The sequence below is a fragment of the Jaculus jaculus genome, chromosome 2 (genome assembly GCF_020740685.1).
Source record: "Jaculus jaculus isolate mJacJac1 chromosome 2, mJacJac1.mat.Y.cur, whole genome shotgun sequence".
Lineage (NCBI taxonomy): Eukaryota > Metazoa > Chordata > Mammalia > Rodentia > Dipodidae > Jaculus > Jaculus jaculus.
In genome coordinates, this window is record NC_059103.1 from 71,261,239 (window position 1) to 71,289,188 (window position 27,950).

General features: G+C 35.3%; 1 protein-coding gene across 4 annotated transcripts in view; it reads right to left on the bottom strand.

Annotated features, from left to right (window-relative positions):
* Sntg1 (syntrophin gamma 1) overlaps positions 1 to 27,950 on the bottom strand; it is a 922,134-nt gene that overhangs the window by 312,570 nt on the left and 581,614 nt on the right. For all 4 annotated transcript variants that reach the window (XM_045143328.1, XM_045143330.1, XM_045143327.1 and 1 more), the window contains one exon: positions 11,391 to 11,493. In XM_045143328.1, the coding sequence (XP_044999263.1) occupies positions 11,391 to 11,493 (103 nt within the window). The remainder of the gene's footprint in view (positions 1 to 11,390; positions 11,494 to 27,950) is intronic.

Below are 27,950 nucleotides of genomic sequence, written 5' to 3' on the forward strand. Positions count from 1 at the left end.
ATAACCTCACAGTAAATGAGGGAAACTAAAGAAAAAAAAATTGTGTCAATAGGAAGAGAATCTCCATTTTCAACATTTATTTTTTCAGTATTGTGTGGAACTCCTTATTATAGCAGATAGAAAATAACAATTAATTGACATGGTGTCATTTACTTCATTGTTGCTGGGACAAAAGAGCAAACTACAATTATCTCAAAGGCCTAATAGTCTTTAAAAATTACAACACTCTGTAAAAGTTTATGTGCAGATTATCTTCTGAGATACAGGCAGATTCTTTTTTTTTTTCTTTGAGTTCCTGTAATATAAAAATATCTATATTTCCAGTGTGCACTGTCAAAAGTAAAAATTCCCATTCCAAAGTGGAAGAATGGTGGCATAGCAAGAAACAATCAAACCAGAGCAAGTCCAAAACACAGCAGAGAAAACTCAAACTGCTGTCCCTCCATGTCCAGGTTCTGGGACTCTTGAAATCATTGAGCCTCCAAAAGACTTGGGTAGCCCTAGCACTTCAACTTTGTTGCCTGGAGCTTCTCTAGTGGGATGTATTTGCTCTGAACTCACAGCTTTTCTTTACAGATGATCCATAATCCTGGTATCTGTAACAGCCTGATATCTCCATGGCAATTTTGGGGTCACCATCACAGCCTCACACAATGGCTTCACAAGGCCTTCTTGGAGGAACTCCACCCCTGTTTCACATTGCTTAGTCCCAGCAGCAATTTGGGACCCTGGTACAATAGTCCATGATGTCATCAATCTTACGTAATCCATTCTTCCAATGCCAGTTACCACATGGGTTGTCCTGCCAAATTCTGCTATTAGATTAGCATAAAGCTTGATGTGCCAAGAACCCAAGGGAAACCACCTTTTTATGTGGACTTGGGGTAAGGATACTCCTACATTATCTCTTTAGGTGTTAACTTTCAGAAGAATTTGCAGTCATCCTATCCCAAGCCTTGAAGTGTAGGACATGGCCTTTACATTTCTGTATTTTTTCCAGCATAGAGTATTGGCTTTCTTTTAGTGGTAGTAATATCTTTAGTAATTATAGCCCAAGAATCTCCTATTTTTTATCTAGGATTTTGAAATTGTTTATATATCTTTCTGTTCAAAACCATATTTTTATCTTTCTTCTTTATTTGAGATTTTTTTTTTTAATTTAGAGAAAGAGAGACAGACAGACAGAGACAGAGGAAGAAAGAGATAATTGGCATGCCAGGGCTCAGCCATTGCAATAGAATTCCAGATGCTTGCACCACTTGGTGGGCATGTGCTACTTTGTCCTTGATTCAAGTTTGTGTGTCTGGCTGATGTGGGATCTGGAGAGTCAAAAATGTGTCCTTAGGCATCTTAGGCAAGTGCATTAAGTGCTAAGCCTCCCTAGCCCATGTCTTTCTTCTTAATGTTTTGCTCTCCTTCTTTATAGATTTGAATGAGGGCTGCTATAATAATGGATCCACTTATTCAATGTTTTCTCTGCCAAACACATTAGTCCTTCACTTTCAAATTCAACTTTGTTTGGTTTGTCAGCACAGAGGCAGGGTAAAGCCAGTTTCTTTGCCATAATATCACAGAAACCGTCTCTAGCCCATTTCCCAATGGAATTCTTCTTCCTCTCCAAAACACCATGAGCTAAGCTGTGACAGTATATGTTTCTCTTAGCTTTGGTCTTCTGGTCTTGAAGGCTCCTAACAGAATTTCCCAATAAGCTCTGCTTACAGAAATCTAAGACTTTCCTACTCCAAAGTTCCAAAGACTTCCACATGTTTACCATAAGTCATTTCCAAAAGACTAAAACCCAAATGGCTTATCACAGCAATGACCCCATGATTGGTACCAATTTTCTGCATCAGTTACTTTCTCTTTGATTGGAAAAAAATACCCCTACCAGATGCACCTTAAGGAAAGAAAGTTTTATTTTAGGTTTACAGCTTCAATGGGAGGTCCATTAATTTAAGGAAGGCATGGCAGGAAGAGTTGATTGTTATCATGTTTTTACTTCACCAGGGTACATGTAGAGAAAGTCAAGAATGTTTTGTATACAGTCTCCTTTTTATACAGTTTAGGAATCCAACCCATGGGATGTTGTGACCAATAGTTATTATGGCTTTTCTAAACTGAATCTAGAAAATACCACATAGACATTTGTTTCCATAGTGATCCTTAATCTAGAGAATCACCTTCAAACCATTATTCAAATTCAAGAGGAAAAGGAAAATTCCATCCATAGATGACATGAATATATAATTTGAATGCTCCAAAGACTGGACAAAAAGATCCATAAGGATATGAATAAATAAAGTAGGAAGGTACTAACAAACAACTCAATGATGTTACATAATAGAAAACTAACATACAAAATTAAGTTGTATTTATGTGCACTAACAACATTCAGTAAATGATTTTAATAAAGTAATTACATGTATTACATATACAATAGACTATAATAGCATAACCGAGTTAGAAATTATATATAAGACATCAAAATACTGCAATGTGAAAAAATATAAAATAATCTTAAGAAATTAAAGATTGGCCAACCATAAGGAAAGAAATATGCATGAAATAGAACATTCAATATTGCTAAAATTATCATACCACATAATGCAATCTACATGATCAGTACAATCATTATCAGAAATCACAATTGTTTTTTTTTTTCAGAAATATAAGAACATTTCTGAGACTCAGATAAACTGGAAATAACCCTGAATACATTATGTTGAGAAAAAAGCTGTAAGCTTTATATTTTTAAACCTCAAATTTCTATTGTAAAATGATAGGAATAATAACTACATGATACAATCATCAAGGCAGAGATATAGATCAATGGAACAGGATAATTAACCTTCAGAAGGTGAGCAAATGGTTTCAGCAACACAAACTACATTATGAGACTACATTCACTTCACAAATTATCTCAGGAACACTGGATACCCACCTGTAAAAGTAATTATGCTAGTCGATTACTTTGCACTTTATATAAAATATGAACTAATTTCATAGCATTACATTTGAAACTGTGGAATTCCTACAAAAAAAAAAAAACTTATAGGAGTTTTTTGATTATATTTCACAATCAATTCTGGACTATGACCAAAAATTCAAGAAAAGCAGCCCAATAGCTCTTCAAAACATTACAAAGAGAATATCATGTTATTCAGTCATCCCATTTTGGGTTCATAGATAAACTACTGAAAGGAGGACCTCAAGGTGATTTCTGTACTTTCATTAATGGCAACACTGTTGAAAACAGCCAAGCCATGGAACCAACCACAATGCTCGTTAAATACTAGACAAATACAGTGAAAGTTTATTCAATCTTTATTTTGTGTGGCAAGCCCAAAAGAATAGCCTTTTTTTTTTTTTTTTTTAAATGTGAGAGAGCGAAAATGAATTGGCATGCCAGGGCCTCTGTCTAGCCACTGAAATCCAACTCCAGACACATGTGCCCCCTTGTGCACAAGTGCATCTTGGTGCCTTTGCCTCACCTTTGTGTATCTGGCTTATCTGGGATCTAGAGAGCTGAACCTCAGTCCTTAGGCTTTGCAGGCAAGAGCCTTAACCAGTAAACCATCTACCCAGCCCCTATTCAATCTTATATATTAAAGATATCCCATCATATTACTCAGGAATAGTATGCACAGTATATGGTAATTGAAATCATTTACCAGCAAAATTTGAAAAAAAAATGAAAAGGAATACCTGAATTGACCTTTAGCAAAAAATATAAGTGATGGCTACCCCCACAATGCATGACCCATGATCCCCATGGGGATAACTGGTATCCTGAAAGAGAAGGGTCCCTTGGGAGAGGGGTAGGGATGAGAATAAGGATGGTACCAACTAGGGCTGTTTACAGACTGAGTATGTCCATAACTAATTTAAAAAGACATAAAAAGTAATGAAACCAACCAAGTCAGTGTTTGAAAATAGGATTACCTGCTTTTAATGGCATGACAGTTTAATACATTGCAATTATCATCTGGTAAACATATTAGAAGCTGCTCTAAACAAGTAAATATTTCTTGTTCGTATACTAAAAAGATATGTTTACATGTAACAAAAGAAAAAGGCTTTGACAATTTTTGCATAATAATAAGTAGAAAATTCATACATATAATTCTATGTTAAGTATATGTATATAAAAACATGATAATACTGTAAAATCATCATTTAGACAGAAGTGTATATAATTAGAAAATGTAAGTCACTAAGCAATTTAGAAACTAGTGCTATTATTATTATCATTTAAGAATCCAAAAAATTTAAACTAAAATATGCTTATATGTATGTTAACTAAACATGAAAATATTCTGTTTAAATATAATACATCTGATATGTTTAAAGAAATATAATAGTCAAAAACTTTTTTTTTCTAATCAAGCTGCAATTTTAATTTTTCTCAGGGTGCCTTTTATACAGCAGAACAGGGGAGCTGGTCAGTAGTTTAGGTATTGCTAAAATTCTTTTTTTTTTTAATTAATTTTTATTAGCATTTTCCATAATTATAAAAAATATCCCATGGTAATTCCCTTCCACCCCACACACTTTACCCTTTGAAATTCCATACTCCATCATATTACCTCCCCATCACAATCATTGTACTTACATATATAAAATATCAACCTATGAAGTACCCTCCTCCCTTCCTTTCTCTTCCCTTTATGTCTCCTTTTTAACTTACTGGCCTCTGCTACTGAGTATTTTCATTCCCACACAGAAGCCCAATCTTCTGTAGCTAGGATCCACATATGAGAGAAAACATGTGGCGCTTGGCTTTCTGGGCCTGGGTTACCTCACTTAGTATAATCCTTTCCAGGTCCATCCATTTTTCAGCAAATTTCATAACTTAATTTTTCGTTACTGCTAAGTAGAACTCCATTGTATAAATGTGCCACATCTTCATTATCCACTCATCAGTTGAGGGACATCGAGGCTGGTTCCATTTCCCAGCTATTATAACTTGAACAGCAATAAACATGGTTGAGCATGTACTTCTAAGGCAATGAGATGATTCCTTCAGATATATGCCTAGGAGTGCTATAGCTGGGTCATATGGTAGATCAATCTTTAGCTGTTTTAGGAACCTCCACACTGATTTTCACAATGGCTGGACCAGATTGCATTCCCACCAGCAGTGTAGAAGGGTTCCTTTTTATCCATATCCCCGCCATCATTTATGATCATTTGTTTTCATGATGGTGGCCAATCTGACAGGAGTGAGATGGAATCTCAATGTAGTTTTAATCTGCATTACTCTGATGGCTAGTGACATAGAACATTTTTTTTTAGGTGCTTATATGCCATTCGTATTTCATCCTTTAAAAAATGCTCTATTTAGCTCCATAGCCCATTTTTAATTGGCTTGTTTGATTCCTTGTTATTTAACATTTTGAGTTCTTTGTATATCCTAGATATTAATCCTCTATCAGATATATAGCTGGTAAAGATTTTTCCCATTCTGTAGGTTGCCTCTTTTCTTTTTTCACTGTGTCCTTTGCAGTGCAAAATCTTTGTAATTTCATGAGGTCCCAGTGATTAATCTGTGGTTTTATTGCCTGAGCAATTGGGGTTGTATTCAGAAAGTCTTTGCCAAGACCAATATGATGAAGGGTTTCCCCTATTTTTTCCTCTAGCAGTTTCAGAGTTTCAGGTCTGATGTTAAGGTCTTTAATCCATTTGGACTAATTTCTTGTGCAGGGAGAGAGAAAAGAATCTATTTTTATCCTTCTGCAGATATATATACAGTTTTCTCATCACCATTTACTGAAGAGGCTGTCTTTTCTCCAGTGAGTATTTTTGGCATTTTTATCGAATATCAGGTGGCTATAGCTACTTGGGCTTACATCTGGGTCCTCTATTCTGTTCCACTGATCTACATGTCTATTTTCGTGCCAGTACCATGCTGTTTTTGTTACTATGGTTCTGTAGTATAGGTTAAAATCAGGTATGGTGATACCACCAGCCTTATTTTTGTTGCTCAGTATTATTTTAGATATTTGATTTTTTTTGTGTGTGTGATATCAAATGAATTTTTGGATTGTTTTTTCCATTTCTATGAAGAATGCTTTTGGAATTTTGATAGTGATTGCATTAAATGTGTAGATTGCTTTTGGTAAGATTGCCATTTTCACAATATTGATTCTTCCAACCCAGGAACAGGGGATATTTCTCCACTTTCTAGTGTCTTCTGCAATTTCTCGCTTGAGTGTTTTAAAATTCCCATAGTAGAGATTCTTTACTTCCTCATTTAGGTTTATTCCAAGGTACTTTATTTATTTATTTTTTTGATGCAATTGTGAATGGGAGTGATTCTCTGATTTCATCCTCTATGTGTTTGTTTTTAGCATATATGAAGGTTACTGATTTCTGTGTATTTATTTTGTATCCTGCTACATGGCTGCAGGTTTTGATCAGCTCTAACAGTTTACTAGTAGAATCTTTAGGGTCCTTTATGTATAAAATCATGTCATCTGCAAATAATGATATCTTGATCTCTTCCTTTCCAATTTGTATCCCTTTTATGTGTGTCTCTTATCTTATTGCTATAGCTAAGACTTCCAGAACTATATTAAATAAAAGTGGGGACAGTGGACACCCTTGTCTTGTTCCTGATTTTAGTGGAAAAGCATCCAGTTTTTCCCCATTTAAATATGTTGGTTGTAGGCTTGTCATAAATAGCTTTTATTATATTGAGATATGCTCCTTCTATTCCTATTCTCTGTAGGACTTTTATCATGAGGGATGTTGGATTTTGTCAAATGCTTTCTCTGCATCCAATGAGATGATCATGTGATTTTTTTTCCTTCAACCTGTTTATATATGTACTACATTTATAGATTTGCGTATGTTGAACCATCCCTGCGTCTCTGGGATAAAGCCTACTTGGTCAGGGTAATGATCTTTTTGATATACTCTTGTGTTGTGTTTGCCAATATTTTGTTGAGAATTTTTGCATCTATGTTCATGAGGGAGATTGGTCTGTAATTGTCTTTTTTTGTTCTATCTTTGCCTGGTTTTGATATCAGGGTGATCCTGGCCTCATAGAAGGAGCTTGGTAGAATTCCTTTTTTTTTCTATTTCCTGGAAAAGCTTAAGAAGCAAGGGTGTTAGCTCTTCCTTAAAGGTCTGGTAAAATTCAGCTGTGAAGCCATCTGTGCCTGGGCTTTTTTTAGTTGGGAGATTTTTGATAACTGTTCAGATCTCCATGTTTGTTATAGGTCTATTTAAGTGATTAATCTCATTTTGATTTAATTTATATAGGTCATATAAATCAAGGAAATCATCCATTTCTTTCAGATTTTGATACTTTGTGGCGTATATGCTTTTATAGTATGTCTCTATGATTTTTTGAATTTCTCTGGAATCTGTTGTGATGTTACCTTTTTCATCTCTGATTTTATTAATTTGTGTCCTTTCTGTCTTTCTTTTGGTCAGATTTGCTAAGGGCTTATCAATCTTTTTTATCCTTTCAATGAACCAACTCTTTGTTTCATTAATTCTTTGGATTTTTTTTGTTGTTTCTGTTTCATTAATTTCTGCCCTAATCTTTATTATTTCTTCCTGACTACTAATTTTTGGTTTGCCTTATTCTTCTTTCTCCAAGGATTTAAGTTGCAGCATTAGGTCGTTTACTTGTGACCTTTCTAATTTCTTAATAGAGGCACTTAAGGCTATAAATTTACTTCTTAGAACTGCCTGCACTGTGTCCCAGAGATTTTTTTTTTATTTGATTTATTAGTTTTCTTTTCATCAAATACAGGCAGTTTGGTACCATTGTTTAGGCTCATCTATGATCTACCCCCTCCCATTAGACCCTCCTGGTTGATGTAATTGGGTCATGCACTGTGGGGTTAGTCCCCAGTTATTGGTATGCTAAATGTCTCTGCAAATCATGACCCAACATGTGACTCTGACATTCTTTCCACCCCCTCTTCCGCAAAATTTCACTGAGCCATTTTGGGTTCATTTTTGGTTTGCTTCAGTGCTGAGGTGTTGGGGGTATCTGAGGCTCTGGCTCTCTGATTCAAACGAGAGCTTTTGATATGTTGTGTTCTCATTATCGTTTGAGTCTGTAAATTTTTTGATTTCCTTCTTGATTTCTTCATTGACCCATTCATCATTTAGTAGTGTATTGTTTAGTTTCCATGATTTTGTGCATGGTCTATGATGTCCTTCCTTGGTACTGTTTTGTAGTTTAATTCCATTGTGGTCAGATAGAATGCAAGAAATTATTTCAATTTTCCTGAATTCGTTAATATTTGCTTTGTGCCTAAATATATGGTCTATTTTAGAGAATGTTCCGTGTGCTGCTGAAAAGAATGTATATTCTTCAGCCTTTGAATGAAATGTCCTGTATATATCTGCTAGGTCCATTCCTTCTATGACCTCATTTACTCCAGGTGCCTCTCTGTTTAATTTTTCCCGGGATAACCTGTCAGTTGATGAGAGTTGGGTGTTAAAGTCACCCACAACCACTGTGTTTGGTGTTATCTGTGACCTTAGTTCTAATAAAAAAAACATTTTTAAAACAATAAAAGTGATGAGACATCTGCAGGTTTTATACATATGAATCATATTAAAGAATGTTCAACCTCACTAATCATCAAAACTATAGTGAGTTATCTTCTTACCGCCAATTAATTATCATTACAAACTCAAAAACTTACCCAGGCATAATAGCACATGCCCCTTATCCCAGCATTTGCGAGGCACAGATAGGATGATCACTGTGAGTTTGGTGCCAGCCATGGACTGTAGAGGGCATTCAAGTTCAGCTTGGTCTACAGTGAGTCCCTATCTCAGAAAAAAATGGCAAAAAATAGCACTGAGGACTTAGATCAGAGTTGTTTGTTTTTTTTGTTTTTAGTGCTTAAATATGAGGACCTCTGAGAGTGGAGACCACAGAGTTTGACTTCCAAAACTTATGCAAAAATCTATGAGTGGCCACACATATCTGGAACTTAAATGAATGGGGAACAGAGGAAAAGAGTTACTGGGTTTGCTGACCAATAGCAGTTCTTCATGAAGGAAGAGACCCTGTCTCGAGGAAATATTCAGATGAGCAATAAGAGAAGAACACCCTTGGTCTCTCTGTAGTGCACACCTCTGTATAGCCACATGCATATTCCCACATCATACTAGTCACATCACACACTATACTATAAACATATACTGTATATACTCACATGCAAAAAAGGCATAAAATAGCAAATGCTGTTGAGGACGTCAGTACAAGTAAGAATATAAGTTGGTATAGCCAGTATACAAAATATTATGGAGGTTACTCTCAAATCAAATTCTAGAAATATCAGGTGATCCAACAGTCCCTTTATGGGGTATACATCCAAAGGAAATAAAATTAGTGCGTTGAGAATATTTTCATTCTGGCAATTCAAAAGAGCCAAGATATGGATTTAACTTCCATGTCCACCAAGGGGAGAACAAATAAAAATGCACATATAAAAATAAGGAACACAAGTCCTCTAGCAAGAATGAATTCCTGGCACACTCAGCAAGAAGGGTGGATATTGAAGATGTCATAGTAAGTAAAAGAAGTCAGATACAAAAAGACAAGTTTAGATTTTATATGTGGAAAGTAAAACTCTTATCTTATATAATTAAAAATTAGAATAATGATTTTCAGAAGTTGGGTGTCATGAGAGGAAAGGAATGAAAGATTTGATTCATCGGCACTAAAATATACTTAGGTAGGTAGATTGAGTTCTACTTTTCTGTAGCACATTTGAGTTACTATCAGTCGTAATACCTTATGACATACTTTGTCATTGCTAGAAGTAGATATTTAATTTTTTTCCAAATAATGAAATTATAAATTTAAACTTGATAAATAAACTAATTATCTATGATTTGACAAGTGAACATTATATATGTGTATCAACATGCCACACTGTAGTCTAAGACTAGGTACAATTATTTTCTAAGTAAAAATAATTTTCAAAAAGACATTTCATGATGTTCTACATCAAGGACATATCTTGAGGACATTATGCTAAATGGAGCAGGCATTCACAAAAAGACAAATGCTACATTATTTCACCTTTATGAGCTGTCTCAAATAATCATACTCTTGTAGCTGAAAATAGAAAGCTGCTTACTAGAAGATTTAGGTAAGTAAAATAGCAAACTGTTGTTTAAAGGATACCATTTCTGTTATGCAATATGAAAAAAAAATTGGAGATCTATTGCAAAGCTTTTTTTTTTTTTGCATATAGTTACCAGTACTGAACACTTAAAATACTTAACATGGTGAACTTTGTGATATGTGATTTAAAAACAATAAAAATATACTGACTTTGGAAATATGCCCAAATTTATCAACATCAATTATTCAGAGGAGAATGTAGTGTCACTTTGCAATTTCCACCCAGGCTGCTTATTGTATTGAAACCAAATATTGAAGATGCCAAGCCCTATACAAGAGTCTTTATATCTGCTTTATTGACAACAGAAAAAACCTTGGAATAGATGTGGTATTTGAAATGGAAGAATGGAGTAATTAGTTTCAGACTTTTGGTACATTTGGATAATACAGAGTAACGCCATAAACTGTAAATAAAATGTAAGTGAAACTCAAAGAAAATATTGATTGAAAAAGAAGCAGATATAAAATATTAAGTAGAATATGTGTAAATTCATAATATTGTAGAACAGAAAACATATGATAATTAAAAATTTAGTAGTGTCTATGGCTGGGATTTAATATGAAGAATAGCTAAGGAACTGTTTCTGGTTGCAAATAATGTGGGTTAGACAAATGTATGGCTTCACAGAAAAAAAAAACAAAACGTTGTCTTTAAGTTTTGAATTTTACTATAGACAAATTGTGTTTCATCAAATTATGCTTTACAAAGGAATTAGAGCATAAATATATTGTTTCACAAGTGAAAGAACAAATAGACAAAACTAAGAAGATAACTCATGTATAAATTAAATTTATGCAAAGTGAAACTCCTTGTCTAGTGGTTGTACTCTTCAAATACTCTTTAAATACTAATATTTGTTCCACAGATTATATAAATTTAGGGCTAGATAAAGTATACTCACCCAAGTTCATGAATGTAGTTGAATAGAATTACATTGTGTAGGAATAACATTTGTTATCATGCTTTATTCTGAAATACATACTAAGCTTTCCACTACAAAAGAAATGATCGGTAATGTGGTGAACAAATTCTGAAATGGGTATACACCCTTGTTCCTTTTCAAAAGGATCTGTACAACACTATGTGGTATAAAAATGATAGCAGTCAGGAAAATAATGCATCCCATAAAAGCAGTTGATAATTGCTGATCAGCAAATAATTGAGTTTACAGAGTGAATATGACAAAATTATTATTTTTATCTATTCTTCGTAAATGCTTACATGCACAATCTTCATTCAATGGGAGTTTGAGGAAAGCAGGTGCTCTTTTCAAAAATGACACTGTTAGAGTCACTTCTTCTCCAGCATTCCGAAGAACCTGAACCTTTAAACAAAAATATTAAAAATCATGTAATTAGAATTATTTTACATTTTAACAGAAAATTCTGATGTCAAAGGTGATATACCTCTCCATGACTTTTTAAAATATATTTTTATTTTAAATTTAATTTTATTTATTTGAGACAGAGAGAGAATGGGTGCACCAGGGCTTCAACCAACACAAACTCCAGATGGATGCACCATCTTGTATATTTGGCTTACATGGATCCTGGAGAATTGAACCTGACTCATTTGGCTTTGCAGACAAACACCTTAGATGTGAAGCCCTCCCTGCAGCCCATGATGTTTTTTTTTTTTAATTGGGGGCACTAAAAAGGCCACTTAAACAATGTAGAATATTGTGACTGCTTTTGTTTTTGTCCACCAGAACAGCATGGTATGTCTCTATTGTGAAAGAAACCACGTTTTAGGTACAGAATGTAGAGAAATCAGGTTTGTAGTGAACTAGAAGCTTTTTACATGTCGGCTAGCTTTCAAAGTGTCATAATGCTATGCTGGCTGCTAGGGAAGAAAGTCTTACCCAGCTCTAGTGCCTGTGTGCTCCATAACTGACCTGCGAGGTGAGAAGTGCCAGCTGGTGCAATAGCTGCAAGACTGTTATCAAAGAAGTCAAATAAACCTACACCAGGACTTGCTGTTATCAAAACTCTTCAAACTAAAGAGAGAGCCTTTTTACTTCAAAAGCAAACAAGAATTAGGCCATTCATCAACATTCTTAGTGTCTTAAGAAATGAAATGCACAATGTATGAGAAAATAATACCTCTTGATGCAATTGTGTTTAATCCAGAAATACAATGCAGTTCAGCAGTAGGTGAATTAATGTAATTTGCTATATTGAAAAATTAAGTTGGCTCAGAATAAAATAGGTAATCATATCTGACATTTACCCATGATAACTACTTTGAGTTGTAGTAGAAGCAACCTTCCTGGAATTTGCAAAAGAAACCTATGACAAAAACTACATGTAACATCATAGTCAGTGGTAAAAGGCCTGAATTCTTAGGTTTAAGAAAAAGAAGTGGTTACTCATGGCAATCACTTCAAGTCAAAAATATTTTGGAGGGTGTGTGTGTGTGTGTGTGTGTGTGTGTGTGTGTGTGTGTGTGTGTTTTCAATGTGTGTGAGAACAGAGGCATAAAAGAGATCAGAGAACAACTTTTGTGTGGTGATCCTTGCTGTCCATCCATTTCTTTTGAGTAAAAGTATCATGATGTTCAGCACTGCTTTCTCACCAGACTACCTAGTCTTTGAGCTTCCAGAGAGTTCTACTGTCTCTAATTCCCTTCTTACCCTTAGGTATGACTGGGATCACAAACATATTCCATAGTGTCCAGCATCTTACATAGATTTCTAGGGTTCTAAACTCAAGTAACTGGGTTATCTTGATAAGCATTATCCACTGAGCAATCCCCCCAACCTTCTAGTAAAATTTGTATGAAGCTGGTAATAGAGTACAATACAGTAAAATAATAATTTTAAAAAAAAGGTATCCAGATTTGGAAAGAAGAAACAAAATTGTAGTCAAGGCAATTCAGTGAGAACTGCCCAAGTGTGGGAGGGGCTTTTAGTAGAACTAATAAATAGTAATAGTCTTAGTTAGTAATGTTGCAGATATAAGTGTACAATTAGCAATTATTTCTTATATTAGTAATCAAATTCTCTACTTTTAAAAATAAAATTTTGTAAAAGCAACAGCATGTAAAATTTAAGTATTGATAATACTTAATAATACTGATAATAGAAAGGCTATGAAAGTTATTTACTTAGATTTAGAAAACAGATGACTCAGTAGATAAAGGAGCTTTCTTATAATGCCTGACAACCATGCTTCAATTACCCACAGAAAGCCAGATGCACAAAATCAAGCATGTGTTGGGAGTTTGCCTCTCTCTTTTTCTTTACCTTTAACTCTATTTCTCTCACAAATAAACATATAAATATTTAAACAACAAAAAGTCATGTATAATACTGTTTTGAATTTTAAAATATATAATAAATCTATGTGTAAATATTGTTAAGACATAATTTTCCCCATAGTTGACCAGAAGTTGGGTTGCAATTTTGCAAGAGCAAAATTGATTCTAAGTTAACTCACAGGAAATTCAAATAGTCTAGGATAACAAAACAAACACTGAATAAGAGTAAATCTTGTAAACTAATATTAGTTTCAAGTGGTAATACAAAGTGTTAAAAATAATAGAATATTGCTAAGAAGAACAAAACCATGGAAATAAAACACATGTCCAGAAATATGCATACAAAGAAAATAAACAATTTCCAATGAAGTTGGAAAAGAGTGACAAAGTATAAAGTTTTCATCAAATTCTGCTGAACTGCTTGGATATTCTCAGTAACAAAGAAAAACAAGTTGGGTGTTATGGTTCATGCCTTTAATCCAAGCACTTGAGAGGCAATGGTAGGATTGCCATGATTTTGAGGCCACTTTGAGACTACATAGTGAATTCCAGATGAGCTTGGGCTACAGTGAGACTCTACCTTAAAACAAAGAAAAATAGAACCTAGATACAAGATACATTTCTAACAACAAAATTAAACAATAAAATAAATGCTTCAGTAAGACATAATCAAAATTCTCAAAAAGTTCTATTCTGGTTATTAGTATATAAATTAATTAGTATGTAAATATGATTTAGAAAAGGCAAATGCCACTATAATTCTTCTAGAATGTCTAAACTATAAGTGTTGCTGAAGCCATAGATGAAGCATATCTCAGATATTACTAATGGAAATTAAAAAAAAAAAACTGCAAAAATGTTTTGAAAATGGTGTAATCATTTCCTAAAATAGACATACACTAACAACATGAGCAAGCAAATCTATTTTTTAAAGTCGAATGAGTGAAATGATCATATACATTTTTAAAAATGTGCTCTATGAATCCTCATAGTCCTTTGAAGCTAGAAAGGATACAGATTTCCACACAAGAGTTAATAGAGAGCTATACAGTTTTCCCATTGGAGCCAGGAGGAACCAAGCCACTTTCAACAGGCCCCCTTAAGCATGTAACTGAATCCACACAGCACTCACCCTAGAGATGGTTCAGTCTCCCACCTGAGAGAGAAGAACCAGGTCACTAGACAAAGTCACAAAGTCAAAGTGAGTGTACAGCAGGTTACCAACTAGTTCAAACCTAGAAGTATACATGCCATTGCTCCAGAGCTAGAAGGACCAGGCTGCTCAGCACAGGGCCCTCATGATTGTGTGACAGACTTTCTACTGTATGCAACCAAGATGCATGTGAATATCTAGGCCAGAGCCAGAAAGACCAGGTTGCATGGAACATGTCTTTTCTAACAACTTGAATATATTACCTGTAGTAATCCAGGCCCAGATGCAGAGTATGGACTCCACATTTGTGTCTGTTACTGGAGCAGTCCCAGCCCCAATACACCTGATTAGCTAGAATTTCTACATTCTTGGCAAGACAAGGAAAATATTGCTAGATCGGCAAACTCCAATGCAAAACAAGTAGCACAAGGTTTCACAGAAACGTGTCTCCAACAAGTATGCTTATTTTCATACTCAAAGCCTCCAACTGCTTAGAAAGAATCTCCAGTTAAATAATTCCAAAACACAATTATCATAAACATATTAAAGGGGAAATTAACAAATGCCTGAAATAATACCAAGACAACCCAGAAAATCAACTAGTTGAAACCTCCAATGAGAACAATTTAAAGGATACTACAAAAATCAAATTCTAAAATATGATTATGAAAAATATACACTACAAAATTGAAGAAGACATGAACAAATGTCTTGTAAGTTGAATTAGGTGTCTCTCTTAAACTTGTGTTTTGAATGCTTGGTTCCCAGCTGCTGGAAATCTGGAAGGCGAAGCTTTGCTGGAGGAGGTATGTTGTTGGGGACAGGCTTAGGGTTGTTTTAGCCAGCTCCCCTTTCATTGAACTCAGCTTACTCTCATTCTGCTGCTTGCCAACTGCAGTGGCAAGGAGGTGACATCCAGCCTCTGCTCTACCATTTTTGTTTGTCATCATGAAACTTCACTTCAGGAGAGTAATCTAAAATAAACAACTTTCTTTCCATCAGATGCTTTTGGTCTGATGCTTTGTGTCAGCCACAAGACGGTAACGACAATAGCAAATTTGTACCAGTTCAGTGGGGCCATTACTGCTAGAATCCTAATTGTGTGGTTTGCTCAATTACAGGAGGAATGTAGAAGGATATTAAAGCTTAATTCAAGAGATATACTGAAGTTCTATAAGCAGTGTTTGAGAGACTATTCTGGCCAGAGTTGAAGGACATAAATTCAGACAGAACTTTGGACTATGACATGGATTATGAGAGGAAGAAAGAGCTTGGTCCAGATTGGGCTAGAAGAAGTTTGTGTGAAAGGCTTACTCTATTTTCCTATGTATGGACAAACTTGTGCATGGTTACATTGTACAGAAATGGGTTGGTGTGAGCAGAAGGTTATAGCACAGAAAGAAATGAACATTTCAGGCTGGAGACAACATTCGTTCAGCTGCAATTACTTGACAGATTACCACCATTGGGATTCCAAGGAAGGATGACAACTCTGGTTGAACTGTTCCTCAGGCTGTGAAATTGGAACTCCAGAGACTTAAATGGTTAGAAATGTCAGTCCTGAGCTACAGGATTTGATCTTTGGTTAGTTTTTTACATGTTTTATTTGTTCAATCTTTCCTTGCTATGCCCAGTGCCATCCTTTGAAGTGTGAATGTTTTTACTCTATTCCATTATGTTATTTTTGCTTTATAGTACACAGCTAAGAGACCTTAGAATATGGAGATGTTTAAATGGTGTTGAGATTGATTTAAAAAAAAGATGAGGAATTTCAGGGTTTGACTGAATGCACTGCATTTTACATCATGTACGGACAACAATTGACAAGATCCAAGGTTAGAACGTGGTGGTTTAAATTAAGGAGCCACATTATCTCGTGTATTTTGAATGTTTCATTTGTAGCTGTTGGAAGTTTGGGAGGAGAAGCCTTGCTAGACTAAGTATCTTGTTGAGAGTAGGCTTAGGGGTGTTATAGCAGCTCCCCTTTTCTAGAGCTTGGCTCATTCTTCAGCAGTTTGCCACCTTTTATGGAAAGGAGGTGATATGTATTCTTTGCTCTACTACCTTTATCCTGCCAAATGAAACATCTCCTCACTACTAAAAGCCAAAATAATCACCTTTCTTCCCATTAGCTACTTTTGGTCAACTGCCTTTTGATGGTAACGACAACATACCTGGATGCAATACAAGGGAATCAACTAATGGAAGTCAATATTAATTGAATGCATTCAATCATACCACGCTAAATGTACCTGATATCATCTGATCTAAGAAACTAAGCAGGTTAGTACTTGATTGCAAAAATTGAATACATTCAAAGAGGACATGAACAAACTCCTGAATGAATTCCAAGAAAACACTAATAATCAACTAAATGCAAGGAAAAGGTCAAATCCTGAAAGGAAAATGAAAGGATATTGGAAATCACAAGTGAAATAATTCAATTAAAATCTTACAAAAAAGCTGTTCCTATACAGTATGAAATATAGAATATCATGACAATTACAAGACGAGGAAAAAGTTCAGGAGGCCAAAATTAATACAATTAATAAAAACTCAAAAATGTATGAATAGAACATCAGAAAAATGTGGGAAACCTTAAAAATGCCAAATATTTAGATCATGGGCATACAGGATGGACAAATTCAGAAAAGGGTATAGAAACTATTTTTGATATAATTATAGAAGAATATTTTTCAAATCTTATGAAAGAAATCTATATTCATATACAAGAGGCATACAGAATGCCAAATAGACAGGACTACAAAAGACATTTCCCATAAAATATTACAATTAAAGCACTAAAAACATAAAACAAAGAAAGAGTACTAAAAGCTGCAAGAGAGAAACTGCTTATTGAATAAAACTGTAACATTTGAAATTGAGTGTTTCAAATATTGGAAGACCATTGCTGACAACTCACACTATATATACCCACCAAAATTATCTCTCATAACAGAAGATAAAGGAAAATTTTTCCAAGGTAAAAGTTTGTTATATGAATATATGCAGCCCTACAGAGAATGCTGGAGTAGTTCACACTGAAGAGAATAATTTTAACATGTAAATGAAGCTATAGAAGGCTGGAAAGATGGCTTAGCAGTTAAGATATTTGCTCTGAAGCCTAATGGCCCAGGTTTAATTCCCCAGGATGCATATAAGCCAGATTCACAAGGAGCACATGTGTGTGTAGTTTGTTTGCAATAGCTGAAGGCCCGGGTATGCCGATTCTCTCTTTCTCTCTCTCTTCTCTGTCTCTGTCTCTCCTTCTCCCTCCATCTATCTTTCTCAAATAAGTAAAGAGAAGTAAAATACTTAAAAAGAGGCTTAAGTAGGGAAACAGCAATAGTAATAGATAAGTTATTAAAGTGTATGGAGTCCAAGAAAACATAAAACCCCACATATCATCAACATGACAGGAAATGGCTCACACTTTGCAATAATATCTCTCAATATCAGTGGAGTTAACTCCCCCTCCAAAAGACACAGCTTACCAGCTGGGATCAGAAAACAGTATCAGGATTCATCCATTTGCTTTCTTCAAGAAGCCTACTTTATCAGTAATGATAGGCATTACTTTAGAATGAAATGATGAAAAAATATATGACACACAAATGGAAATACAAAACAAGCACTTGTGGCTATATTAACATCTGAGAAAATAGATGTTAAACCAAAAATACTACAAAAAATTATGAAGACTTTTATACTCACCAAGGGAACAATTCTCCAAGATATTACAGTCCTAAACATGTGTACCAAGCACTTTAATAATGTTTTATTTTAATACCCACTATTGCCAATAGACAGCATATCACAGAAAATAAATATAGAAAGAATGGAGCTAAGTGGTAGCATAGATCAAATGGATTCAACATCTATAGAACATCACATCCAAACACTACAGCATACATTTTTCTAAGCATTGCATGGGACCTCCTCTAAAATTGGCCTCATATAAGGACACAAAGTAAGTCTCCACAAATTTGAGAAAACTGAAATAACTCCTTGTGTTGTATCTGACTATAATGTAATTGATCTAGAAATTAATAATAAAATATGAGAAACTATACAATTTCTGGAGAGACTGAACAAGTAATTATTGAACAATGAATGGATTATTAAAGAAATTGAAAAGTGAATAGAAAAGTTCCTAGAACTGAATGAAAATGAGCACACAACATACCAAACATATGGTACCTAATGAAGGCATTTCTAAGTAGGCAGTTTCTAGTTCTAAAGGCCAACTTGACAAACATAGACAAAGAGAAAATACACACATTATCTGAAGACTTTGGAAAATGAGAAAAATAAAACTCAAAACAGCCAAATAGAAAAAAATATTCAATATCAGGGTAGAAAACAATGAATTGGTGATCAAGAAAACAAGCCAGGCATGGTGGTGCATGCCTTTGATCCCAGCACTTGGGAGGCAGAGGTAGGAGGATGGCCGTGATTTCGAGGCCACCCTGATACTCCACAGTGACTCCCAGATCAGCCTGGACTACAGCAAGACCCTACCTCAAAAAACCAAAATAAAAAAAAAAGAAAGAAAGAAAGAAAGAAAAAAAAAAGTAAACAGTGTTAAAATTGATGAAACCCAGTATTTTAAAAAGATTAACAAGGTTAATAAGCAAATTAAGCCAAATAGAAGTCCTTAATCAACAAGATTATATATGAAATAGAGATTACAATATATACAAATTAATTGAGAGAATAAAATCATATTTCAATATTTTACATTTGATCCATATAGAAAATTTCAGATAATTTTTTTTTTACAAACATGATCTCCCAAAGTTAAACAAAGAAAAAAAATGCTTTAAATAAATCTAAAACAAGTGAACAGATTGTGTCATTAAGGTAAAATACCCAACACATGAATTCAATGCTATATTCTATAAGATCTTTATAGAAGAACTTCAGCTCTTGCTTGTCAAGCTAGTTCATAAAACTGAAAATGAGAGAATGCTCCCTAATACCTTTAATCAATCCAGTAGTACACAAACAGTTAAATCAGACAGAGATATAAGAGAAAATAAATCATACCAATATCACTGATGAGCTACAAAAAATTCTCCACATCATACATATAAATTGAATTCTTGAGCACATTTAAAATAGTAGGCACCTGAATCATGTAGGTTTTATTACAAGTATGCAGGAGGGTTTACAATATGGAAATCAATAAACATAAAGCATATAAATATTCTCAAAAAATAGAAGCAACATGAACATCTTAATAGAAGCATAAAAGTCCTGCAACAAAATACAACATGCCTTTATGATAGAAAACATGCAGAGTTCAAGGATGGGGGGATATTATCTAAAACCTAAAACCAATATCTTTCTAAATGGTAGAAAAGAAAATAACTTTTAAAGCATTCCCACTAAATTCTGGAACAGGACACGAAAAACTTGCAGAAAAAAACTATCAGATTGAATATGAGTGTTGTTCTTACTGGTAGCAATAGAACCTTCTCTATGGAGATGGTATAGACACTGAGGAGATTCGAAACACATCAAATCAAAAACAAGCAAGCAAGCAAACAAAAAACAAAAAGGATGTTGAGAGCTTAACACTAAAGGACATTTGTAAGATACTTTACAAGGTTCAGTGTACATTGCAGAAGAGGCAGCAGAAAGCATGCAAGAGCTACAGAGTGGAAATGTACATTGTTGGGCACTTCCCTCCCAACATAAACTGATCAGTACAGTTCCCAAAGTGATCACATATAAGACCATAAGACATGTAATATTATGAATCCATAAACAATTTGACATAGAGGACAGAAAACAACAAAAGAAATGAGACAAGAAAACAGAAGAGTCTTCAGTAGAATGGGAATGAGAAGCAGGTAGAGAAAAAGAAGAATATAATACAAATGTGGCTAAATTAGGGTATGTTCATATATTATACTCCAATAAAAATAATGTAATGAAGATATAAACATAGGTACAAATTCTTGAAGTTATACATCTCAGCAATATTAGGGAATGTACTATTTATGTATGCTACAAAGAGAAAATAGCATGAAATAATAATATTGACTGAAAGAAGTCAGACAAAATACTACTTTTAACTGATTTTATTTTCACAAATTTATAAAAATTCAGACAGCTGAATAGTGTCTAAGATTGTTCAATGTCTAGGGACAAGTAAAGATAAAAGTTGAGGTCTAAGATTATATACTAGAAAGATAAAAGGTGGGGAGTAAATTAAAATTATATTTCTCATTTTAGATTTTATACATATATATATATAATTATTTTAAGTAATTATTACATATCAATAGCTCTTCATATATTTTTAAAAATAAATATATTCTAATGAATATATACAATTATTATATTTCAGCATTTTATTAGAATATACAGAAAATTATGTTGTGTTGTTTTATAAATGAAAAGAATGGGACTTCCGGTTAAGATGGCGGTGTAGGTACCATGCCAAAGCAGCCTGGGGGGGAAAAAAAAGACCAAAAAAACTCAGCAAAATACACACTTTTACTAAAAAGTGAGGTGTATAGGAAATTGAAGCAGCAATAGAGAAGTAGAAGAGATCCAGAGCATCCTGAGCCCGCACAGGCCGGCAAAAGCGGCCCCGGCAGCTCTGCCAACTGTGGCGGTGGTGCACCAGAAAGCTGCCAGACTCGGCTCCAGCCACAGGAAAAGCCAGGTGTGGGGAGCTTCCACACACACCAGTGCTCTCCACAACTCAGGAAACATGAAGGGAGAGCGACAGTGAGCAGTGGAGGAGTAGACCATGATGTAGAGGGACACCTGGAACAGCCAGAGCAGCTGTGGCTCCCTCCCCTCCCCCACCGCCTGAGCCCAGCTGTAGTGAACAGAGCAGCGGTCCCAGGACCTGGCCATGCCAACTAGGGCTAACAGTGGGACCTAAGCAGGAGCAGAGTCTGGCAGCAACATCAGCGGCCCTGGCACCGGTACCAGCGGCCCCAGCAACAGTAGACCCAGTAGTGGCTGCAGCAGCAGACCCAGCAGCAGCGGCAGTGGCAGCAGTGGCAGTGGACACACCAGCAGCAGTTTTGGCAGCGGCAGTGGCTCCAGAAGTGGCAGCTACAGCAACAGTAGCAGTGGGACCAACAGCAGCAGCTTCAGCTGCTGACAGACCCAGCAGAGGCAGCTTTATCAGCAGCAGTTCCAGCAGTGGGGGTGCTGATCTGCAGGGTCACAGTTGCCAGGCTCGATTTGCCCCACAGGAAAAGCCAGGGCCCAGCTCCAGAAATCAGAACAGCAGCCCGACGACCAGGCAGCAACTTGACTGAGACCAAAATCATCCAAGGTAATGGGGATTGCACCATGGAAGGGTCTCACTTGGTCACAAGCTGACTTGAATCATTCAGCAGACCAGAAATCTTAACCTCTATGTTGATAGAGGATCTGGTTGTTATAATAACTACTCTGGCATACATACTTGGGGCTGTGTTTGATTGAATGGGTACAGTGTTTAGTTAACTTTTAGAATCTACCTGTATTTTATTCCACTCAGCCTACTTGAATACTCCCATAGCAGGGAAACTCAACCCCTAGTAGCACGTATGTAGATACTCTGTGAGTCTTAAGAGCCACACCTAACAACTTAAGCTCCTACCCTGAAAATATATAACATCAAATCAACTGGTACAGCTAAGAATAGCCAGCTAGCTAGAAAATCCAAGCATTAACTTAATCCAAGATGCACAAATATATACATTATAACACAAGAAACACTAAAAACCAAGATGATATAAATCCACCTAAAAGTATTAATACATCAGAAATGACCTCCAGTGAGAACGAGTTAGAGGAAATGCCTGAGAAAGATTTCAAAAGAATGATTGTAAATATGTTCAAAGAAGTCAGAGAACAAATCAAAGGAGTCAAGGGGAACTTAAAGAGGAAATCAAAGGAATCAAAGAAGATGCCGGACACCAATTTCATGAAATAAAGAAGGAAATACAAGACATAAATAAGGAAATAGAAATAATAAAGAAAAACCAGTCAGAATTACTAACAATGAAGAACACAGTTAATGAAATAAAAACTCTGTAGAAAATCTCACCAGTAGGATGGCTGAGGGAGAGGACAGAATATCTAAGCTAGAAGACCAGGTGGAAGATCTAATATAGTCCAACAAAGAGAAAGACAAACTTATAGAAAAGTATGAGTGGGAATTTCAAGATATTCGGGACACTATGAAAAGATCAAATATAAGAATTCAGGGCATAGTAGAAGGAGAGGAATTCCACTCCAAAGGCATAGTAAGCATCTTCAACAAAATCATAGAAGAAATTTTCCCCTAATTGGGAAAGAGGTGGCAATGCAGATACAGGAAGCCAGACAAAACCTGGAAAGAACCTCTCCTCACCATATTATAATCAAACATCCAAACACACACACCAAAGAAAAAAAATTGAAAGCAGTTAAAGAGAAAAATCAAGTTACCTACAAAAGCAAGCCCATTAGGATTACAGCCTATTATTCAAAACAAACTTTTAAAATATTTTATTTATTTATTTGAGAGAGACAGACACAGAGAGAAAGACAGGTAGAGGGAGAGAGAGAGAATGGGAGCGCCAGGGCTTCCAGCCTCTGCAAACGAACTCCAGACGCATGCGCCCCCTTGTGCATCTGGCTAACGTGGGACCTGGGGAACCGAGCCTCGAACCAGGGTCCTTAGGCTTCACAGGCAAGCGCTTAACCGCTAAGCCATCTCTCCAGCCCTCAAAACAAACTTTTAAAGCCAGAAGGGCTTGGGTGATATATTCCAAGTTCTGAAAGATAATAGCTGTCAACCAAGGTTATTTTATCCTGCAAAGCAATCCATTCAAATAGACGGAGAAATAAGGACATTCCATGACAACAGGAGGTTAAAGGAGTATTTGAAGACAAAACCAGCTCTACAGAAAATACTTGATAGAATCCTCCATGCTGAAGAAAAGGAAAAGCACACATATAAGGAACCTATTAAAAACAAGCAATACTCAAATATTAGTTAACACAAGAGAGGACAGGTAGAACCAGAATCACAAAAAAAAAAAAAAATGGCAAACATAAATACACACCTTTCAATAATATCTCTTACTGTCAACAGTCTCAATGCCCCAACGAAAAGACATAGGTTTGCCAACTGTGTTAAAAAGAAGGATCCTACAATTTGTTGTCTTCAAAAAACACACCTTTCTACAAAGAATAGACATTATCTTAGGGTGAAAGGTTGGAAGATGGTGTTTCAAGCAAATGGGCCTAGAAAACAAGCAGGGGTTGCTATCCTAATATCTGACAAGGTAGACTTCAGTTCAACGTTAGTCAAGAAAGATAAGGAAGGTCACTTTATATTGATTAAGGACATACTCCAAGAGGAGGATATTACAATCCTAAACATATATGCACCTAACATGGGGTCTCCCAAATTCATCAAACTAATACTATTAGAACTAAGGTCACAGATAACACCAAACACAGTGGTTGTGGGTGACTTTAACACCCCACTCTCATCAATTGACAGGAAAAAAATAAACAGAGAGGCATCTGGACTAAATGAGGTCATAGAAGGAATGGACCTAACAGATATATACAGGACATTTCATCCAAAGGCTGCAGAATATACATTCTTTTCAGCAGCACATGGAACATTCTCTAAAATAGACCATATATTAGGACACAAAGCAAATCTTAACAAATTCAGGAAAACTGAAATAATTCCTTGCATTTGATCTGACCACAATGGAATTAATCTACAAATCAGTAGCAAGAAGGGCTGTAGTGCATACACAAAATCATGGAAACTAAACAATACACTACTAAATGATGAATGGGTCAATGAAGAAATCAAGAAGGAAATCAAAAAATTTATAGAGTCAAACGATAATGAGAACACAACATATCAAAATCTCTGGGACACAATGAAGGCAGTTCTAAGAGGTAAATTTATAGACTTAAGTGCCTTTATTAAGAAAATAGAAAGGTCACAAGTAAACGACCTAATGGTTCACCTTAAAGCCATGGAAAAAGAAGAACAAGGCAAACCAAAAATCAGTAGGCGGGAAGAAATAAAGATTAGGGCAGAAATTAATAAGATAGAAACAAACAAACAAACAACAACAAAAAAAAAAATCCAAAGAATTTATGAAACAAAGAGTTGGTTCTTTGAAAGGATAAACAAGATTGATAAACCCTTAGCAAATCTGACCAAAAGAAAGGGAGAAGAAACACAAATTAATAAAACCAGAGATTAAAAAGGTAACATCACAACAGATTCCAGAGAAATTCAAAAAATCATAGGGACATACTATAAAAGCATATACTCTACAAAGTATGAAAATCTGAAAGAATCAGATGATTTCCTTGATTTATATGACCTACCTAAATTAAATTAAAATGACATTAATCACTTAAATACACCTATAAGAAACATGGAGATCCAAACAGTTATCAATAATCTCCCAACTAAAAAAAGCCTAGGCCCAGATGGATTCACTGCTTCATTTTACCAGACATTTAAGGAAGAGTTAACACCATTGCTTCTTAAGCTTTTCCAGGAAACAGAAAAAGATGGAATTCTACCGAACTCCTTCTACGAGGCCATCATCACCCTGATACCAAAACCAAGAAAAGATAGAACAAAAAAAGAAAAGTACAGACCAATCTCCCTCATGAACATAGATGCAAAAATTCTCAACAAAATATTGGCAAAAAGAATACAAGAGTATATCAAAAAGATCATTCACCCTGATCAAGTAGGCTTTATCCCAGAAACGCAGGGATAGTTCAATATATGCAAATCTATAAATGTAATACATTATATAAACGGGTTGAAGGACAAAAATCACATGATCATCTCATTGGAGGCAGAGAAAGCATTTGATAAAATCCAACATACCTTCATGATAAAAGTCCTACAGAGACTAGGAATAGAAGGAACATATCTCATTATAATAAAAGCTATTTATGCAGGCCTACAGGCAACATATTTAAATGGGGAAAAACTAGAAGCTTTTCCACTAAAATCAGGAACAAGACAAGGGTGTCCACTGTCCCCACTTTTATTTAATATGGTTTTGGAAGTCTTAGCCATAGGAATAAGGCAAGAGACACACATAAAAGGGATACAAATTGGAAAGGAAGAGATCAAGTTATCATTATTTGCAGATGACATGATGCTATATATAAAGGACCCTAAAGATTCCAATAGCAAACTGTTAGAGCTGATCAAACCTACACCCATGTAGCAGGATACAAAATAAATACACAGAAACCAGTAGCCTTCATATATGCTAACAACAAACACATTGAGGATGAAATCAGAGAATCACTCCCATTCACAATTGCATCAAATAAATAAATAAATAAATAAAGTACCTTGGAATTAAGCTAACCAAGGAAGTAAAGAATCTCTACAATGAGAACTTTAAAACACTCAAGCGAGAAATTGCAGAAGACACTAGAAAGTGGAGAAACATCCCCTGTTCCTGGATTGGAAGAATCAATATTGTGAAAATGGCAATCTTACCAAAAGCAATCTACATATTTAATGCAATCCTATCAAAATTCCAAAAGCATTCTTCATGGAAATAGAAAAGACAATCAAAAAATTCATTTGATATCACACACACAAAAAAATCAAATATCTAAAATAATACTGTGCAACAAAAATAAGGCTGATGGTATCACCATACCTGATTTTGACCTATACTACAGAGCCATAGTAATAAAAACAGTGTGGTACTGGCACAAAAACAGACATGTAGATCAGTGGAACAGAAGAGTACCCAGATGTAAGCCCAAGTAGCTATAGCCACCTGATATTCAATAAAAATGCCCAAAATACTCATTGGAGAAAAGACAGCCTCTTCAGTAAATGGTGTTGAGAAAACTGGATATATATCTGCAGAAGGATGAAAATAGATTCTTCTCTCTCTCCATGCATAAGAATTAAGTCCATATGGATTAAAGACCTTAACATCAGACCGGAAACTCTGATAAACTGCTAGAGGAAAAAGTAGGGGAAACCCTTCAACATGTTGGTCTTGGCAAAGACTTTCTGAATACAGTCCCAATTGCTCAGGCAATAAAACCACAGATTAATCACTGGGACCTCATGAAATTACAAAGATTTTGCACTACAAAGGACACAGTGAAAAAAGAAAAGAGGCAACCTACAGAATGGGAAAAAATCTTCACCAGCTATATATCTGATAGAGGATTAATATCTAGGATATACAAAGAACTCAAAATTTAAATAATAAGGAATCAAACAAGCCAATCAAAAATGGGCTATGGAGCTAAATAGAGCATTCTCAAAGGAAGAAATACGAATGGCATATAAGCATCTTAAAAAAGTTCTACGTCATTAGTCATCAGGGAAATGCAGATTAAAACTACATTGAGATTCCATCTCACTCCTGTCAGATTGGCCACCATCATGAAAACAAATGATCTTAAATGTTGGCAGGGATGTGGAAAAACTGGAACCCTTCTACACTGCTTGTGGGAATGCAATCTGGTCCAGCCATTGTGGAAATCAGTGTGGAGGGTCCTAAAACAGCTAAAGATTGATCTACCATATGACCCAGCTATAGCACTCCTTGGCATATATCCGAAGGAATCATCTCATTTCCTCAGTAGTACGTGCTCAACCATTTTTATTGCTGCTCAATTTATAATAGCTGGGAAATGGAACCAGCCTACATGTCCCTCAACTGATGAGTGGATAATGAAGATGTGGCACATTTATACAATGGAGTTCTACTCAGCAGTAAAGAAAAATGAAATTATGAAATTTGCAGACAAATGGATGGACCTGGAAAGGAGTATACTAAGTGAGGTAACCCAGGCCCAGAAATCCAAGCCCACATGTTCTCTCTCATATGTGGATCCTAGCTACAGATTGCTGCACTTCTGTGTGAGAATGAAAATACTTAGTAGCAGTGGCCAGTAAGTTAAAAAGGAGACATAAAGGGAAGAGAAAGGAAGGGAGGAGGGTACTTAATAGATTGATATTGTATATATGTAAGTACAGTGATTGTGCTGGGGAGGTAATATGATGGGGAATGGGATTTAAAAGGGGAATGTGGGGGGGGAGTGAGGGAATTAACATGGGATTGTTTTTATAATCATGGAAAATGCTAATAAAAATTAAAAAAATTAAAAAATTAAAAAATGAAAAGAATGGATAAATCTCCTAGAAAACATAGTATATGGGCCTTAATCCTTCATATTATAAAAGACATGTGTAAAAAGATAGAGTTAACAGTCATCATTAAATTTGAATTACATTAAAAATGAATTATGTTTCTGAAATGACACAGGCATGCAAATGCGTTGTGGTTATTTGAATATTCTATGAATGTTGATTTGTGTGATTC